The sequence below is a fragment of the Hippichthys cyanospilos genome, chromosome 12 (assembly GCF_059441005.1).
Source record: "Hippichthys cyanospilos isolate Australia breed blue-spotted pipefish chromosome 12, RoL_Hcya_1.0, whole genome shotgun sequence".
Lineage (NCBI taxonomy): Eukaryota > Metazoa > Chordata > Actinopteri > Syngnathiformes > Syngnathidae > Hippichthys > Hippichthys cyanospilos.
This window is the reverse complement of record NC_142380.1, coordinates 16,889,993-16,909,124: the sequence shown is the minus strand read 5'-3', so window position 1 is coordinate 16,909,124 and position 19,132 is coordinate 16,889,993. Positions and strand designations below refer to the sequence as shown.

Below are 19,132 nucleotides of genomic sequence, written 5' to 3'. Positions count from 1 at the left end.
CATTCTGATATTTGGTCTCAATGTTTTTTGTTTTTGTTTTTCACTCTACAGCGTGTATATTTTTCATATAACTTTTTTAAGTGCAGCATTAAGTGTGAAAATTTATTTTGATGATTAACTAATATCTAAACAACTTAACTCACCCAGTGTTAAAAAGCTAACATACAACTAATTTGACTAACAAGAGATGCTTATTATTTTTTACGTCTTTCAAATGGTGCACATCAAAATTATCGGAAATAATTTGCTTAGCTTTTGTGGATACAGTAAGTATTCTTTAGTAAGGAATCATGTTTGTGTTGTCCAATTTTTCCTTATTACGGTATATCCTTATGTGGGAAATGACGGTACATGTCGTGCATACGTTAACAAAATACAGTACATGTGTAACAACACAAGCAATAAAATGCAAAAATATATAATCTAAAACTGGTTTACTAAACAAAAGCTGCAATATTCTGAACATGTACGGCATATGAACACAATTCTGGAAAATGCAAAAAACATGGCCCAAATACTGTACTGTTTATAAAATAACCCCAGTACCAACACTACTATTCTTAACTACAGGACTGTATACTGTACTGTATTTTTAATGTTGAGTTGTCTTCATTTTGGGGAAAAAAGTCTTATTTAGAGTTGTTGCTAACTGTCTCATTGATCGTCACTGATGTCTGGTGATTCTTGTGCAGAAGGACACAGAAGGATTTTTGATGCCATCTCAATTGCTTCCTTGCTGGACGGTGACTCTTGATCAGGAGTTGAACTGAGCACATCATCTTCCTCATTTGTCTTTTTTTTTTTTTTTTTTTAAATTTTGGACTTCATGATCTGCAGGACATAAATTAACAACATTAAAATCTTTCATAATTACAATTAAATTCATAACAATAAAGCGTCACTTGCACGTCGCAGATTTGGAACCGATAATAGAAGATTGGATCCGATGAGATTGAAGATTGAAAAAGCAGTTAATCCGTATATGGAGCAGGCGCGCACTGCGGCCTTCCACCTGGCTCCACCTGGATTGATCGTTAATGTAATATATTAGTAGAAAATTTAATGCATACATTTTTTTTTCAGGGTTCGGAAATTTGTTTGACAGAAGTCCGTAGGAGGGAATACTTACTGTATTGTGAGCAAACCATTGTTGTTGAGCGTCAGCCTTTGAAATTTTAGAGCAAGATACCCGAATCCCAGTTGTTTCTGATGCACTGTCATCAGTAGTTGAATGAGAAGACAAATAAAGTGCTTTAGTATCGGAGCAGTACGATCACTTTCATTATATAGCTTCTGGACAATGACAATTAAGTTATTCTATTCTATTCTATTCTATTCTATTCTATTCTATGCTATTCTATTCCATTACAAAGGTAGAATAACACTATACAGTGTTACCTCATTTTTTGGGATTAATGCGTATCGAAAACACCACACGCAAAGTGAAAACTGCAAAGTAGGACGCCCCACCCCCAACCCCCAGAAATTTTCATGCCATGTGTATGCGGGTACCAGATTCTTTTAAATGTGATAAGTACTTATACTTTGCATATTCGATACAAATTCACTTAAATCTTTAATTATTAAAATTTAAACATTCTCTTTATCATTATACATTGCCATTTCCATCCCTTGGCAGTAGTCGGGGAAGAGTTGAGGGGCAGAGTTGCCCTCGGACGTCGACCTTGAGTGGGGCCTGTAGCTGACCAAACATTATAAAAAGAAAGCAGAGTTTACACTCCAAATACCAATTTATTACAAAAGCACTCTCGGTAACATCTTCCGGATGCTTTCTTTTGTCCTCACTGCTCAGCTTCGGCCCCGGTTCTCACTCACGTGTGAGTTTCACTCAGAGAATGCTTCACTGTCCTCAACAGTAAACAGCTTAAACACGACTGGCTAGGCAATATGTCAATCAGCTCACCTGTACTCCGATGATTGGCTCCTGGCGTGACATCGACCAGGAAGGAGTTGTAATCCACTTCTGCCTTCATTGGTCGATGTAATGCCGGGAGCCAATAATCACGTGTCTTGTAGGAATGCCCATCAGCTGACGGATTGCAGACAGAACATAACGCTGTTTGAATAAATTGAAATTTCAAGTGTGAACTTTGCTTCGATAATACCATGTTTGGTCAGCTGCTTCCTGAGTATGTTACATATTTTGATCATGCTGCGAAGAAACAAATTTTGCTGATTGTTGCAGTTTTGTTATTTATATGGGTGTGTGTGCTGTTTTAACTTTTTGCATCACACACTACTATCACGTGAGACTGCAGTATAGTAGAGCTTCGTCATCAGCAACCTCACATTCAAGCTGTCTCTGTTTGGGTCTATTATACACCCACTCACACACAACTCAGCACACACACAGCCGTACACTCACCTTGTCCTATGCTGTCGGAGCCCATAACTAAGATGGCTCTGGAAGTGTGCTGAGTCCAACAGATATGTTAAGGTGACTGTGATGTAATTCAAGTAAAGCTTTTATCACCCAAGTCTTTGACATCTTCTGCCAGTGAGTCTTTCGTCATATTTTACATGGTCACTAACCTCAAATAAATCTTATTGGGAAAGTGGGAGAAACCGGAGTGTGAAAAAATGAAATTCCTATACTTAGAATATACATAATCTTGCGCGATAGCGTAAATGTAACAAAACCAGATCAAGATGCTGATATAGGTATTTCTCTTTCCCCTTTTTGCTTTACCATGTACAGTAAATGTATACCCATATAATGAACAGAATAGGTAAAAGCACAGCTTTGCATCCTATGAAATACTGCAAGACATGATTTAAAACCATCAACTCCCACTCACGCAGTGGTTATCTATTTTTGGGGTGGTACCCCACTTTGGAAGCTTTTACTTCGATGAGAAATGAAGAGAAAGCTTTCAGTTAAGTGATGCAGAAATGTAGTTTGGCTTAAAAGAAAGAGTTTGACCTTGAGCCTGTACAGTGACTGCAGTCCTCAGAGGCCTGACTGGATTCCAGCTGTGCTGGCTCCATATTCAGTGTGTGTGTGTGTGTGTGTGTGTGTGTGTAGCGCAATACTCACTGGTCATCTATCTATCTATCTATCTATCTATCTATCTATCTATCTATCTATCTATCTATCTATCTATCTATCTATCTATCTATCTATCTGTCTATTTGTCTGTCTGTCTGTCTGTCTGTCTGTCTGTCTGTCTATGTATGTGTTTTTGGCAACCTGCGCAATAACAAAAAAATTCAGAAGATAGCAAATACTTTTTCATGACAGTGGTCTTTGTGATGCAGGTTTTTATGTTTATTCAGCCATACAGTACATTTGACCATTTCTGCGAGTGTGTGCGTGAGGAGGTGTGAGTGTCACCAGTATGCCCTTCAATGGTCACCACCAATGTGATGATTCTGAGACACTACTGCCAAGAGCAAGTATGGCTGAAGGAGCCACAGATGCTGTCATGTTCTTCTGGTGTAACCATGTTGATATTGCCTTTAGCGAAGCGTTTTGTCCACATGCGTCATCGTCAAAGATGCACAAATATGCGCATACATCAAGACAGACATTAATTGGCTGGTACAGTTTTGAAAAATGTTTGATGTGAAAGCAGCAAGTAGCAAGTGAAGACAAGCATTATGTTTGCACCTGAGTTTTTTAATGGGGTTACAATGTGTATGAGGATGACACCTAGGCATGTATCGATATCAAAGTCTGACGGTATGATAACCTTGAGGAAAAAGATCAAGGTGCCACCGCATCACGGCATTAAAATTACAGCTCCATTTATTTCCCATTGAACACAATCTAATTATTAAACTAAGTAGTGATTTCTTTTGGTACAAAAACTGTGTACAATGTTATGTACAAAGAAATAACTAATAATGAAAAAAAAACACATTAACATTCTTCTTATTCTTTTAATTGTTTTTAGAAAATCATTGAACCGCCACTTATAAGCTATTTTTAAGACAGATTTCCTCCTTATATCCATGCTTGTCAAGAAGGTAAAAAAAAAAAAATATATATATATATATCAGCAGTTGCCATCTAAATATTTTCAGAGGAGGCTTGGTGACTCAACCCTTCAAAGCGTTGGTGATTCCGTATGAATGGACATTGCATGAATGTCCACTGTGAGGCACAGTAGACTTTGGAAAAAATAAATCTCTTAATTAATGGTTATACATTTTCAATAATAATTTTGAATGTTGTCACCGGTAATGCTTAAAATGATATAGAAAGTACATTTGTTTAAGTAGCATGAGCCAAACTTCATGTTTCTGATCAAAATGAACACTTATGTTTGCTTTTTTTTATATATATATATATATATAGCATTTTGAGAGCCATTTGTAAGTTCCAAGAAGGGCCCAGTGAGCATACTAAGTGTCCTAACTTGATTTAGATTGGTAATGCTCTATCCAATCATCTCCCAGAAGTGGGCGACACAAAATTCGGTGTCTTGGTCGGTTTAGAATCACAAACGTGTCATATCCTCTGGCATGCTGCTTAGGCACAAATGGGTAAGACACCGATATCAAACTCAAGGCCCGGGGGCCAGATCTGGCCCAGCACATAATTTTATGTGGCCCTACTATCACAATTTTTTTGTTATCAGTACCCCTTTTGAACAGTTTTTAGCACCCACTTTTTTTAAAATGTGTAAATGTGTGATGACCATACTTCAAATGTACAAAAACTGTAACTACAATGTGGCCCATGGGAAAAATGAGTTTGACACAGCAGTTAAGACAAACACCTTCTACCTGTCTTCCATCTATTTGTTCTATTTCTTCTCAAAGAGGCGGCTTGTTGAGGCAACTCTTCAAGCATCCAATCAAAGTGCTTCCTCCCTTTTATAGACAGTATTAACAGTCACTTAAAGCTTGACTTTTTAACACCACAGTAAACCATCAACCCAGTAATTGTCCCATGCCTGGTGACAACTAAATTCCCTCTTCCGCAATGACTCCAAGTAATGAATATCTATATGGGAGCCCTGGAGTCAGTAGCTTTGGGAGAAAATCACTTGTACTGTATAAACTCTATGCTTCTTCATGATGAACTGGTGTTTTTTTTCTTTGCCAGGACTTGGGATGACTTCATCAGTGATGTTACCAGGTGGACGCCAAGACCCACCTGGACAGACAGCATTCACTTCCGACTACCTGTCTGGTAAGGCCCCTATATCATGGAGTATCGACTGAGGCAAGGGTAGTTTTTGCTAACTTTTCTGACAACTTTTTTGGGGTCACATCTGTCTAGGCGACATTTACTTGTGGCTCTATCGCTAATGACTGGGCAGCACATTTCCACGCTCATTCCTCCATTTTCACTAGAGTTGAATCTCCAGTGAGGACACACATTGACACTTTCATTAAAGTTTCAGACGTGAGACTGAGGGTGCACACTCAAGTTATTCTACGACTTTGAAGCAAATATTGACATATATACACAAACACTGAGCTAAGAGACAAAGGGCATTATTGTGGAAGTCCAAACATGGGTGCTCTGCTCTCAACCGCTCTATGCTTAGACAGGGATGTCAAACTTCAAACTCATTTTAGCGTGGGCCACATTGTACTTGTAGTTTCTTTCAGAGGGCTGGTAACTTTGTGAAAGCAAATAAATTTAAGATGTGTTCATCACACTAGTTTTGAAATCTGAGGTCAGCAAAAACTGTTGAAAAGAGAGATTCCGGACAAAAAATGCCCCCCCCCCCCCCCCAAAAAAAAAAAATAAAAAGTTGAAGACAACTTGTTTTTCTTTTTTCTTCTTCTTAACCAAAAACTTGAATTCGAATCAGCATTTTGCAGATCTGGCCCCAGGGCCTTGAGTTTGACACCTGTATCTTACGACATATATACAGGCAATCGTCACCTCATAAATGACAATGAGAGTGAACAAGTGCCCCAATTCTGAGTTGAAGCATATTACTCCAATGTACAAACTGAGTGTTGATGGCCATGTCGTGCCATTAACCAGTTCTTGCAGCTTGATGTTACCTCGTTCCATCAGTACACCAGTTGCGAACGCGCAGTCCAGGGCCATAGCTAGTCATTTGGATATACAAGGCAAACATGGTCAGATATACTCCATAAACACACATACACATACTATACTTTAGCTAATTTTTGTGTAAGATAATTTTATGTAAGATACCGTGATTCCCCAAATACAATACACATTTTTTTTTCCCAAAAGGAATGCCAAAATATAGGTGCGTCCTATAGATAGTTATCGTTTATAGGACACACCTATATTTTGGCCTTCATTTTGGGAAGAAAAAAAAATGGAGCTATCAGTTGGATTTTCATATTTTTTACGCTCAATGATGTATAAGGTAAAGTGTCACAGACCTAGGAAACCTTTTGAAAGGTGAAGTTCTTAAAATGGTAATAGAACTCTAGTTCACACAGTACAAACAGACTTCAAACTGTATCAGTGGGGGTCGCACAGTGATTAACATGTTTGCATCACAGTCATAGATTCTGGGTTTGAACCTCAGCTCTGAACTTTCTGTGTGGGGTTACACAAGATAACTGTGATTTTGTTGTTTTACGCTCTAGTTTAAAATAATTTGAAATACAACTAAATACATATAAATAAAGACATGTATTTTGTACACAGTGAACGTTGGCTTTTATTAATTCATGCTTTGTTTAACCAGGTGTGGCAATGAACGTGGCATCGGAAAAACAAAAATAGGGAAGACTGCAACTTTCACTAACAACCCAGGCTAAATTCAGCTTTTCCATAACATACACAAGTATTAGTCTCAAACATTTAATTTTTTCAGTGAATAGACGGGGATATATGATGGGTGGGATGATGGTTTCTTGAATAGCAAAGCACACATTGATGGGTGTTCACTTTACTGGAAAAGACTTTCTGATTCTGTCTTTTTCACTTTTTTACAAGGTCCTATGATGGGTGGGATGACTGACCAGTGGAACCAGAACAAGACAAAGGACACCAGCATGCCTGACTCATTTCTAGGTTCTTTTATTTTTCATGTCATTTCCCATTGAGGATTGTAACCTGTATAATAAAGTAATATAAACCTAACAAAAATGATTAGAAATGATATATTTCTTTTGTACAAGATCTTTGTAAAAGTGATTCCCAAACTTTAGTTTTTATTAAATAGATATAAGACTAGCTGTGATGTAATAGAGTGCCGAAGATACTGTAAAGTAAGAAATCAATTCAGGAAGTGGGGTTGATCATCACTCTTCTGTCCTCCAGGATTTTCTCATTCCGGAATGAGTGGAAATATGGGTTCCAACATGCCATCGTTCCAGACGAATGTGATCTCCACTCAAGGCCAGATGGGGATGGGGAAAGCTCCGGACACGCAGAAAACCTCTGGCCTCTTTGGTTCAGAGCCTCAAAACATCAGTATTACCAGTGGCAACAATCCCTTCAAACCAAGTGATCCATTTTCTCCTGGTGGTCCTGGAATCCATTCTTTGGATCGCAGTCCAGGTAACAGAAATGGTTTGGTTGCATGTGTGAATCTGGGGCAGAAAGGATGGTTAAAACTACTTTTGAAGACTTGAAGTACCGTATTTCTCTGAGTACAAGTTGACCTTGCTTATAAGTCGACCCCCCCCCCCTTTTTAACATTAAAAAAACGCATATACTGTAAGTCTACCCCCGACTTTAGTGGTTACACATATCATGTCTGTTCAATTAATACACTTGGTGAGTGTTATTTAAATGATGAAATTACGGTACTTTTAGATGCATTTCTTCATCGTACATCGAAAAACATATTGTTGCAGTTATAAGGGGAGTGGGTGGCGGAAATGAGGCAAGTGTGAGGCAATGTAAAAATAATCTTGCAACAATGAAATGATTTGAATTTTCAACACTTTATTTTTTTGGCACAGCTAAATATTAATTTGTCGAAAATTGCTCAAAGTCATGATCACTATCTGACATGCCAAATAATTCCTCCCATTTAACTCAAGGATATTCTCTCCCATTTTCTCGTCAATTGTTCAATCACCCTTGTTACTCTTCCACAGGTAGTCATCTTCAGACCCGTTTGATTTGTTTGAAATGTAGGCCTTCGGAGATGATTTGCTGATCATCTTAGTTGGCGCGTTCCTTACCCAAATGACGGCTGTTTGTGAGATCAGAGCGTGGAAGGTGACCCTTCGCTGTTTCTCCCCCCACCTGCCGATACCCAAGTCGTCTTGTTTGAAGCACACGTCTAAGGACTAAAGGAGACTAGTCGAGATGTCTTTTCCTTGACATAATGCGTCAAAATTTGCTAGAAAAATTATCCACGCAAACCCCTTATTGATCAATGAGGCAATAAGGCGGCGCTTGACGAAAGTGGATTTTTTGATGTTCTTTGCAAACGCTCTAAAACGGATGCATACTATATCGAATCAGAGGTATATATCATCATTTTAAGCCTTGTAAATGACACGATACTACTTATTTCGCATTTGAATTAATGTTATTCAAACACAGATGTGGAAAAAATGGTCTATTCTGAGTTATGCGGTTATAAGTCAATCCCCCTAATATGGGGGTTGAAAATGAAGGACAAAAAACTCCACTTGTACTCTGAGAAATACGATAGTTAAAACTGCATGTGCAGTATATGCTTTCCATGAAGCCTGAAATTCTGAAAGATAAAAGACAAATATTATTTCTGTCTCTATGTAAGAGCTCCAGTGCAGGCGGTGTCCTGAGCAATGGAACGTGATCACAAAGGATTTTTTGAGCAGCAGAGGGCAGCCTTTTCGTGTGACTGAGCAGATACAGTGCTGTGTTATGTCACGTTAGCTCCTATCTTTAGTTTGCCTGCATCTTCTCATTTATTTATTGAGACCACACAGTGCAGTCGTTTCTGTAGAATGAAGATGCTATATTCAGTTGATATAAATTGAAAAGATAATTGGAAGTATGTATTATAATTACATAGTGGTAATCATCTCCCACCGTTGGCAGAAATCATCATAATTCTATATGATTCATATTTGTTATATTTGTTCACAACACAGTTTTGAGGCAAGCTGCGCTGGAAGAGTAATGGACGTTTTGGTATTGTGCCAGGCTGAGTGCATCTATTAAATACCTTAATACCACAAGTCCTGTTGAAGTGGTTTATAACAAGAACACCGTGCAGCATATAGCAACCATTCAATGAAGTGAAAAGTCGGATTTAGGGTGGAACCTTTCCTAGATTTTGATCTATTTTATCCCATGATGTAATTCTCAAAAGCATTCTGGAGATGATAGAAGCTGGGATATTTTAGATGAAAAGAGAATGTGATAAGCAGATTGAAAAGGAGGAGGTTCAGTTTTTTTGTTTTTTTTAGCATCATCTATTTTTAGTTCCTGTCTATGTATTGTTTTTTTTTCTGCCTCTCATTGTGTTGTATCTGGTTAAATGATATTTGAAAAATATAAATACCCAAATTTGAGATGTACCGGGCAGAAAGTTGTTGGCGTCTTAGATCATTCAAGCAAGGTCATTTACAAAACGTTTTTTGTTTATTTTGTAATAATTTGCATGCAATGTTTATCATTCCCTTCTTGATCTTATGTGTTCCACTTTATTGTGTTCAACTTTTTTTTTCTTTAAATTATTTTTGTGTCATTGAGTGTGCAGTGATGTTTCATTGTATTTTGTGATGCTCCCAAGACGCATGAATTTGTTTTGAATGATGCATGTACTGTACTGGTCACAATTCATTGTTGTACTATTGCCTTTTTTGCTATGTTGTGTAAACCTGCTTCAAGGCCTTTTGTACCCTGGGTCATGCTGCTAATGATGATGACATTTAAATGTGAATCAAAGTCTCCTACATACTGGATCTGATTGGTTACTGACATGTGCTTTGGACCTAAAGCAAAATTGAGAGAGATGCTAATAGTGAGTATTATTACGCATTGTTTTTTTAATAGTACTTCTAAAAATAACAAAAACATTAAATGCAATAATACCATTCATTTTGAAAGGTAATTACTGGCATTTATGTTTAAATAGATAAATAAAAGTACAGTGGAACCTTAAAAATCTACCAAAATCCCATTAAAACAATGGACCTCATTATTGCCACAATATTTCATTTTAAGAGTTGTAAGGGATCTTAGGTAAACACCACTAATCATGCTTGAGGGATTAAAAAAAAAAAAAAAAACCTTTGGGTGTGAACCCTTCTCATGGAAGCTTTAAAAAAAATGCGGTATATCATCCATGTAATGCATTTTTTTTCCTGAAAAGTTTTGTTTCGAAATGTTAAGGACATTACACTTAGTAGGCTCCACTGATTATGCAAAAGCCCAGGGTGTGTCTCACACAGCCAGACAATGAAGTGAGTGTTTCTGTTGTAGTCATGAAAGAAAATAAATCTTAATGTTTTTATCTTGAGCATACACTATAATTAAAATATCATCCAGATGTGTCTACATCTTTGCTACATCAAGCAAATAAACAATGTCAGTTTTCCTCCAGTTATTGTACTTAACGTGTATTTTTGACATATATCCCCTTTATTGTATCAAACAAATCTACATTTATTGTACTTCACATGTGTATTTTTGATACATATCCCCACTCTTGTATCAAACAAATCTCCCTCCACTCCAGAAACTGAAAAATTGTCCATAAAATGTATTATGTACAAGGTCCAAGTGTACGCTGTCTTAACTCTTTCAGTGCTAGTGAAAAGACTACAACTACATGTTTTGTTTTATTTGTATTTTTTTTACTGGATAGATGACACCCATGGCTAGCCCGAAAAAAATATTAGTGTCAGTCAATGTTGTGCAAAAAAAACAAACATGTTTTAGCCCAAAATAGTGCCCGTCAAATGATCTATTTTCATACAGTGATTACTAAAGAACAAAATAAGGTAGAATCTTACTTTGTTTTTTCTTGGTAAAGAATGGAATCCAATCTTTCATATGGTCCCATCCATGCGTACACAACATAAATATAGCACGCAATATTTTCTCAACCACGAAAGATTTGTCAAAATACTCAAAACTGACTGGCACTCTAAGGAGTTGCTTTTTTTGGATAACACTTGGCACTGCAAGAGTTAACAGCATTTGCGCCCCCCCCCCCCCCCCCCCAAAAAAAAAGACACCGTACAAAATGTAATAAATACTATGAATTACACAGAAAACAATTGGCTAGATGATATAGAATTGGACACAAATGTGCAAATGTTGGGAAATCGAGCTAAGACCCTGATTCTTACAGACCGAGATGAGACATGAAGCATAGGACATTTTAAAAAACAAAAAAGTAAAAAGCGAAAGAGCTTAGATCATTTCTTTTTGGTGGTTTATTTTGATTTCTGACAGAATGTGACTGGTTCCTGCTCATATAAAACCTTCCCCCCTCGGCAGCTCCCACCCTTTCTCCCAGCGGCTCAGTGGAAGACAGCAGCCCCGCTTCCTCCACTTCTGAACCCCTGAGTCCTGAACGATCGGGGGGTGAGGCTGGCACGCAACAGCAGAGGCGGAAGAAGAAGAAGAGGAAGGGGCGTGACGAGTTGTACAGCTTCTTGGATACTCAGGAAAATGGTCATTCTGATAAACGTGGCTACCAGGATAAGAGTGGGCAGGAGGTGGAGGAAGATGAGGAGGAGGAAGATAACTGGGAGTGGGACATCAGAGAGAGTGGAGCAGGAGGTAGAGTGAAAGGCAAGAAATTGAAAAGTCGGGCGAGACTTCCAGAGGAGTGGGGTGCACCACAGCAGCCAGTGTCTCCCATACCAGCTGCCGTTGCTCCTGCATGGGCTACAACAACAGACGTTGGCCCTTTGGACTCCAAGGCGGCAAAATACAACTCAAGTCAAGATTTCTCTGCGTCCGTGCAAATTCCGACAAGTTTGCCGAATCACTCCAACGATAGATTCGCAGCCGATTCATCTCCCAGATCCTTTCAGCCAATGAGAGTTGACGACTACCCTGTGTCTACCAATGACATGCAAAATGTGTCCAGCAAACCTCAACCAATTAGCTCGCCTGGCAATGCCAGTAACAAGAGTAATGCAGTTGGGTTTGTTGGAGGGAATTTAACGTTGATGACAGGGGAGAATCTGAGCCCTGTCTCACAGACATTCTCTTTTCTCGATTCAGTCCTCCAGACACCGCCAGGTTCTACCCCCGACTCACAGAACACCACCCCGATCACAAACACACCCGTAATTGCCTCAGCCGTCTTGTCAACAGCAGCAGATGTCCTTGTCCCTTCTTCACAAATCTCTCCTGGTTTTTACCCCTCTAAGTCCATTTCAGATGCCCCTTCAACCTTTTCTGGGTTAGAGCCCTGCCCCTCAGAAACCCAATACCCTAAAACTGCCCTTGAATCGGTTCTCAATGTTGATGCTAAGCCTTTCATCCCCTCAGCCTCACGCATAACTCCCACAACCGTGCCAAGTCCAAACCCATCCCCTACCGTTGTAAATACGGCAGCCTCCACCGGAGTCATGCGAATCGGTAGTCCTCCTTCTACTATCTGTGAATCTGTAAAGCCAGCATCATCAAGCACTCCCACCAAAGCTGCAGCCACTCCCCCTCTGTTCACCACACCTGCAGCCCCTCCCTCTCTCCTTACACACTCCAAGCACCAAGAGTCCGCAGCACCGCTGCTTCCCCCACTGGAAGGTTGGTGAACTACAGGGAAGAATATGACTAACCTGGGGCTAATAATCTAAAATGTTCATGCTTGTATAGCAGGAAGTTGCTTATAATTGTCTGGTGCTATGCATGCCTTTTTGTTTGTGGATCGAGAACCAGGCTTACCTGGTCCTTGGTCCATATTTTTAACGATAAGGGCCTGACAGGTGAGCATACAAAAGCACACAAACCAAAAATATTGAAGAAACACTTTAGGATTTATTATGTTGGTGAGAAAGCTTAATAGCAACAGCATATGTTCCTTCATAAATCCTTGCAAAACTGCTAAAAATGCCCAATAAGTTTTAGTATGCCTTCAAATTAACAAACCTTCAAGTTGAAGATTGATGGTTCCACTCTGCTGTGCTTCTGCATATTGCTCTATAACCTCATCCATTATCTTTTTTATTTCTTGGTTTGCTGAATTAGATTGCTGAAGTCATTTAATCGTTGTCCCTCCCCTTAAGGCCAAATGCTTGTATAACTTCTCACAGTGCCCCCTGGCCGTAGAAACACAAACCTGACATGAGTCCTAGCAGTGTGAAGCAAGCTGGCAGTAAAATGTCACAGCCACAATTCTCCAACTGTAGTAAATTGGTGTAATATTCTTAAAAATAAGCATTACTGTAACGTATTTCTTTGTGTACAGGTCGAGTTTTTCCCCCGTTATTTTGAAACCCCTTATTGGCGGGCTCGACTTATATCAGCATAACTCAAAGCCAGACCAATTTTCTCCACATATCTGTGTTTGAATAACATTCATTTGAATGTGAAATATCATGTCATTTTCAAGGCTGAAAATGAGTATATATACTGTATACCGTTAATTCAATAAAGTATGCATGCATTTTAAATTGGACTTTTGTCAAGCACCGCCTCATTGCCTCTCTGTGGTCAACAATGAGGCTGTGTTGATTATTTTTGCGGCAGACTTTGACCTTTTATGAAAAGGAAAAGCGGCTTGACTTGTTTGTTCAAAACAAAAATGCAAGAGCAAGGGCATGGCACGCATGGACGTTAGCAGGTAGGGAAAGAAACACAGCAAGGTGCAACCGATCGCCACAATCGTCACTTGGGTAAAGAAGGCTTCAGCAAAGCATTTCTGGAGATCTTCACTTCAGATAAATTGAACGGTCCAAAGATGACAAGAAGAGTAACAAGGACGTTGCGGGAAGGAGAGAAAACCTTAAACATAATGTTACAGTCTACTTTAGTGCAGCTTATAAAAGCTTTCCTTTTTCCATTTACAAGCTATATGTATTAATACACAAATCACCCTTTGTCATTAAGCTTACAGTCTTGTGTGACTACTAAAGTGCTAAAATTATAAAATGCATTAGATCATCATCATCATCATCACCAACCACCTTGGGTTTAACCGTTTTATAATATGCATTTTCTTCTGTAATTTGGGTTGAAATGTATTCAATTATATAATGCTTCAAACTGAATGTGCTGGCTGCTCTGTTTAATGAAGCCTTGCTTTCTTATGGTATATATGTATTGTGCTGTGTATTCATTTTATCAATATAACCTGACCAGTAAGTAGTGTGTTTCATCTTCAAATCAGATATGACAATTTTCTAAATTCTTATGGCACTGGTCTACTTCATGGGTGTCAAACTTAAGGCCCGGGGACCATATCCAGCCCCCCACATTTGGCCCGCGAAATGCTGATTTGACTTCAAGTTCCGATCTAAAATACCAAATTTGCAAGTTGTCTCCAACTTTTAAAAATTTTGCGGGTAAAAACAAGCATTGTCATCTTCCCAATCTCTCCTCTGAACAGATTTTACCAGCTTCTGATTTCAAAAGTAGGTAAATGCGAGACAAACACACTTAACATTTTTTCGACTTCACAGTCATACCGGCACTCTGACAGAAACTATGACTTCAATGTGGCCCAAGATAAAAATGAGTTTGACACTCTAGATCTACCTAATAGTACTGTGGGTGGGATGAAAGAAAAAAGATGTGATGGTAGTGTCCTTGCACATTGTCTTACCAATGTAGATGGAAGCAAAATCTCAAAACTGCCAACTGCAACTTCTTACTGGACATGGTTTTGCACCCCCTTGAATGTATTATTTGTAAAATATTGTTAAACAGTTAAAGAGCCATGGAATGTTTACCTTTATACATAGTAGTTGGGTGTATCAAGCATGATGATCCTTAACATTATGTTTCCCCCCCTCTCTCTACTCCTCTCTTTATTGCTGTTACAACGCTGTCAACAAAGTAGCACCAGGTAAGTCCTATTTCATGTCTTCATATTTGTGTTGTCTCCATTTTACCCTTACATTTTCCTGTTCATCCACCCATATTTTTTAACTGCTTGTCCTATATATATATATATATATATATATATATATATATATATATATATATATATATATATATATATATATATATATAAAATTTTTTTTAAATCATTCCTCTCAAGATTGGCGTTTGTATCATGATTTTTATCATATTATCAATCACGTTTTACATGTAGATCATTCAAAGCACTTCAAAAACACCACATGAAATGTTACAATATGCTGTATTACTTTTCGAGTGAAGCGCTGTTCCAAAGTAAAAGTGGCGGCAGAGGAAACTTTTTAGAAACTTTTTAGATGTTATAAGAAGTCTGCGGTTCCTTCGTTTCTGACATTTTGGTCATATTCCTTCTCCTCACCCGCACAGTGTTCAGGTCGTCCAATATCCGACTCCTATTCCTCTTAAAGCAGCCATATTAACAAGCAGTAGAATCTCATGATGTGTTTATTGAAAATGTTAATTTTGATATTTCAAGTTTTGTTTTATTTTGTTCTGTTTCTTTTATATGCTGAGTATTTTTTGTCATATGAAGGATAAAAAAACTGTACAGAAGTGACCGTATCTTGAGGTTTCAATGTAATTGATAAATTAATTGATGAAAATTGATAAACTATAGAATTCTATAGAATTCTCCTTGTTTTGTTCAATTTTTTAATTTTTTTTTTCACAAATGTGAGTGACGTCACAGATCTGTTTCATTTATGGTGGAAGAGAAAAAATGGCTGAAAAAGAAGAGTATGAAGTAGAGCCACAAGTTGTGGCAAAGATGTACATCAGTACCATGTGAAAGCGTATTCTCAACTGCTGGGGACATATTAACACAGTCAAGGGCATGCCCTGAAATAAAAAATGAGGACATGCTGCTTTTTTTGAAAAATAATGTTTAATGTGTGCTCATAGATGTCATTGAAAAAATAGAACGTGTCTATTCTAACCATTTCCTTCTGTTTTTGTTTTTGTTTTTTTTTGTCATTGTTAATATATTTCTAAGCCATATATATATATATATATTTTTTTTTTTTTAATATTGCCCGATATATCTCAATCTGTATCGCAGGACACCTTTGCTGTGATGCAATGCACTTTTAAGACACAGTACCCAGTACTATTAATACACACAAACACACCTAGGGGCAATTTGTAGATTGTAGAGAATTATTGTCACATGTATATGGAGTGTACAATAAACCTACCATGCATATCTTGCTAGACTTGGTTGGATGGGAAGCCTGCATATTCGCAAAAGACTTAAGGCCACAATTTTTATCCAACTCGAATTTAGTGTCTGTTGCCTTATCTCATTCGTGATACTACCTCTACCAACGCCGATATTCTTTGAGGGTGAAATCTTCCTCAAATTATTTTTTTTCATTCACACTCTTTGTCTTTCTTGTCTTTTTCTGTACACTAAATGAATTCAGACAGATGACAGACGTTTAGCGGCCATTTCTAAGACCACCAAACTGAGGAGTATGATTGGAGATGGAGGTGTTGTTGTTTTTTTTTTTAATATTTTATTCGATTTTTAAAACTACTTTTTCATATTTTTGAAGAATCTGTGATCTAGTGAAGCCGCGAAACTTGAACTGCGTGATAGCGAGGGTTACCAATACATGACATTGGAAGAGGCAAACCTTGTATTAAGCTTGTGTGCTGTCTGCATGCAGACAGGCTGTTGCACTTTCTTCACATCTGTCATAATTCCCCAAATATAAGATGCACTTTTTTCCCCCAAACCCATGGGTGCATTCTATAAACGGTAACTTAAAAATTAGATTTTTTTTTTCCAGGAATATTCTTTCTTACAAAAATTACCCATACAAGCTACAGGGCGGATTTAAGTTGGCTGTTAATAGCAAAGCGCCTTTTTCAACTAACAGCAGCTCGTGTGAGCTGAGGTTGTTACGGCATTATTTTCAATAACAGAAGCTAACCCTAACCGCTCACAAAGTGGGAAATCTGAAACACACTTAACTCCCAACAAATGAATATAACTTACGGATATGAACACAAGAAAAAAGGAGGAGGTTTTGAAATATGAGCTTTCTTCTGTTTTGCTTTAGTGTTTGTGCATCTTATGTACGGTAATATATAAAACACCAGAATTTGACCCCAAAATTAAGGGTGCATTCCATACACAGGTGCATCTTATATTTGGGTAATTACGGTATCTTGTTAAGATCATTTCGATTTTTGTACAGTATTTGTCAGACCAATGGTTTGGAGCTCTTTTGTTCCATTTAGTGGCATAGACAGTGAACCCCGTGTTACAGCGTCCCTGGCTTACGTTATTTTCGTGTTGCGACTAATACTGAGATTTTTCATCCTTTCTTTATGGTATTTTCCCGGTTTTGCGACAAAAACAACTGTCATGACCCTGGGGGCTTGGCTGTATTTGTGTTGATTCGTCTCCATCTTCAGGCGTTTTTAGGTAATTACACTTACTTGCAGTTGCTGTCACATTTGCTTCCCTGCAATGCATCACTACAATTCTGGTGTGCTATTGGTCGGCGTCTCCTCACAGAGATGCTGGTCTGCTATTCGTCAGCCTCACTCGTTTCAAAATGGCGGAACGATAAAGCTTTGTTCGATTGTGAGTGGATACAAAAGCGTATTTATGTTGCATTTTACTGCTTAATTCAAAGTTGAAAGGGTTAGCCATGGGTCCCAAGATTGCTTGTGATGTTAAAGTAAGAAGATGATTTATATGGAAACAAAGCTGGACATACTCAAAAAATACGAAGCTACTCTAGCCTAGGCTATATGGGCATAACAAGGAGCACTCAAAGGTAAATAAATCCTTTCTATATTTTTTATTTATGATGTTTTCTGATTGTATACATGTATATTGTATATACGTAGCACTTACTATACTATTTTGGTACCAGTTTTTCAATATGTATGTACAATTTTGATGTTTTTATCTGGGGATCTAAACACAATCGCTATTTAACATAGGTTTGTATTGGCCGTCATACGGTGAATTTGCCTTATGAGCCCAACCGCGGAACGGATTAATCTCGTCACACGAGGAGCCACTGTACTTGGGTCTTTCTAATTTACAGTATACCTTTAGTCGCTGCATGTTCACCTCTGTCCTTAATTAGCGTTCAAAGTGATCTTACTCATGTCTGCTCGTACTGTATCTCCTTGATCTTGAGGAACCTGTTCATAATGAGGATGTGCAGAAAGCTGAGCAGTCACAGACACAGTGCATGAGAAATGACCACTTTTAATTGCATTGGCTGCTCATAATGTTGTGTGGCTCAGTCTTAGGTCATTTGTTTTGAATTAGAGCCACTCTGTAGACACCATATTTTTACAAGAGAGAAAAGACTCAGAGCTTAACATCCGATGAAAGTGTGCTCGGCCGGTGCTCTTTTTGCTGCTGCCGCTGTGATCTTTTTGATTCAAGTGCTGTTGCAATGGGTTTTTGATGCCAGCTGTATTGAATGGACACCATTGGCCTTTTTTAGACTCAACACCACTAATGTTTAGAAAGGATTCCTGATGTGCCATTTTAGTGACTTCAGCTGTGTCTGTTGTGTCTTATTTTCATCTTATTTCATTCAGGTTCATAATACTATGACATTGACACCATTTTCAGCATTCTAGCTCTGTACAACACCCCAGTGGATTTGAAGTGAAGCAATCATAATATGATTGAAGTGCAGACTCTGAACTTTAATGTGAGGGTAATTAACATCTAAATCAAATGAACGATGCAGGGATTGCAACACATTTGCCTTCCGCCATTTTAAAGTTGTTGTGTTTTTTTAAACTAAACTGCCAAGTTACAAGCTGTTATGCATGCCTGAATGACTGTCCCAAGCTTAGCGCCCGAAAATGCATAAGGCAGTTTAATAATATTGTATTAACTTATATCAGTAAGCTAGTTTTTTTTTTTTTTTTTTAGAAATGTTACAAGTCATTATTTAATTAATTTTAATTATTTCTCTATTTATTTTTATTATTCTTTGCTGTCGGACTTCCTACTTTTTATATTTTACCATATCTCTTCTTTGAATCATAACCAGTGTTGGGAGTAATGAATATACAAAAGTAATGCAATCTCTTCACAGCCGGAGAAAAAATGTTTACTTCCTGTCAATAATATCTAATATCCAATATAATATATACCGAGATGAGTGCTGTAGCAGCAAACGG

At 38.0% G+C, this 19,132-nt stretch overlaps 1 protein-coding gene across 2 annotated transcripts in view; it reads left to right on the top strand.

Moving 5' to 3' along the window:
• Positions 1 to 19,132, top strand: part of LOC148415134 (uncharacterized) — an 86,398-nt gene that overhangs the window by 16,508 nt on the left and 50,758 nt on the right. Inside the window, exons 3-6 of one of the 2 annotated variants that reach the window (XM_088428662.1) lie at positions 5,075 to 5,161; positions 6,908 to 6,985; positions 7,235 to 7,474; positions 11,369 to 13,430. In XM_088428662.1, the coding sequence (XP_088284788.1) occupies positions 5,075 to 5,161; positions 6,908 to 6,985; positions 7,235 to 7,474; positions 11,369 to 12,639 (1,676 nt within the window). In that variant the 3' untranslated portion in view covers positions 12,640 to 13,430. Of the gene's footprint in view, positions 1 to 5,074; positions 5,162 to 6,907; positions 6,986 to 7,234; positions 7,475 to 11,368; positions 13,431 to 19,132 lie in introns of those variants that run through there. The other variant, XM_088428661.1, reaches the window with a different exon arrangement.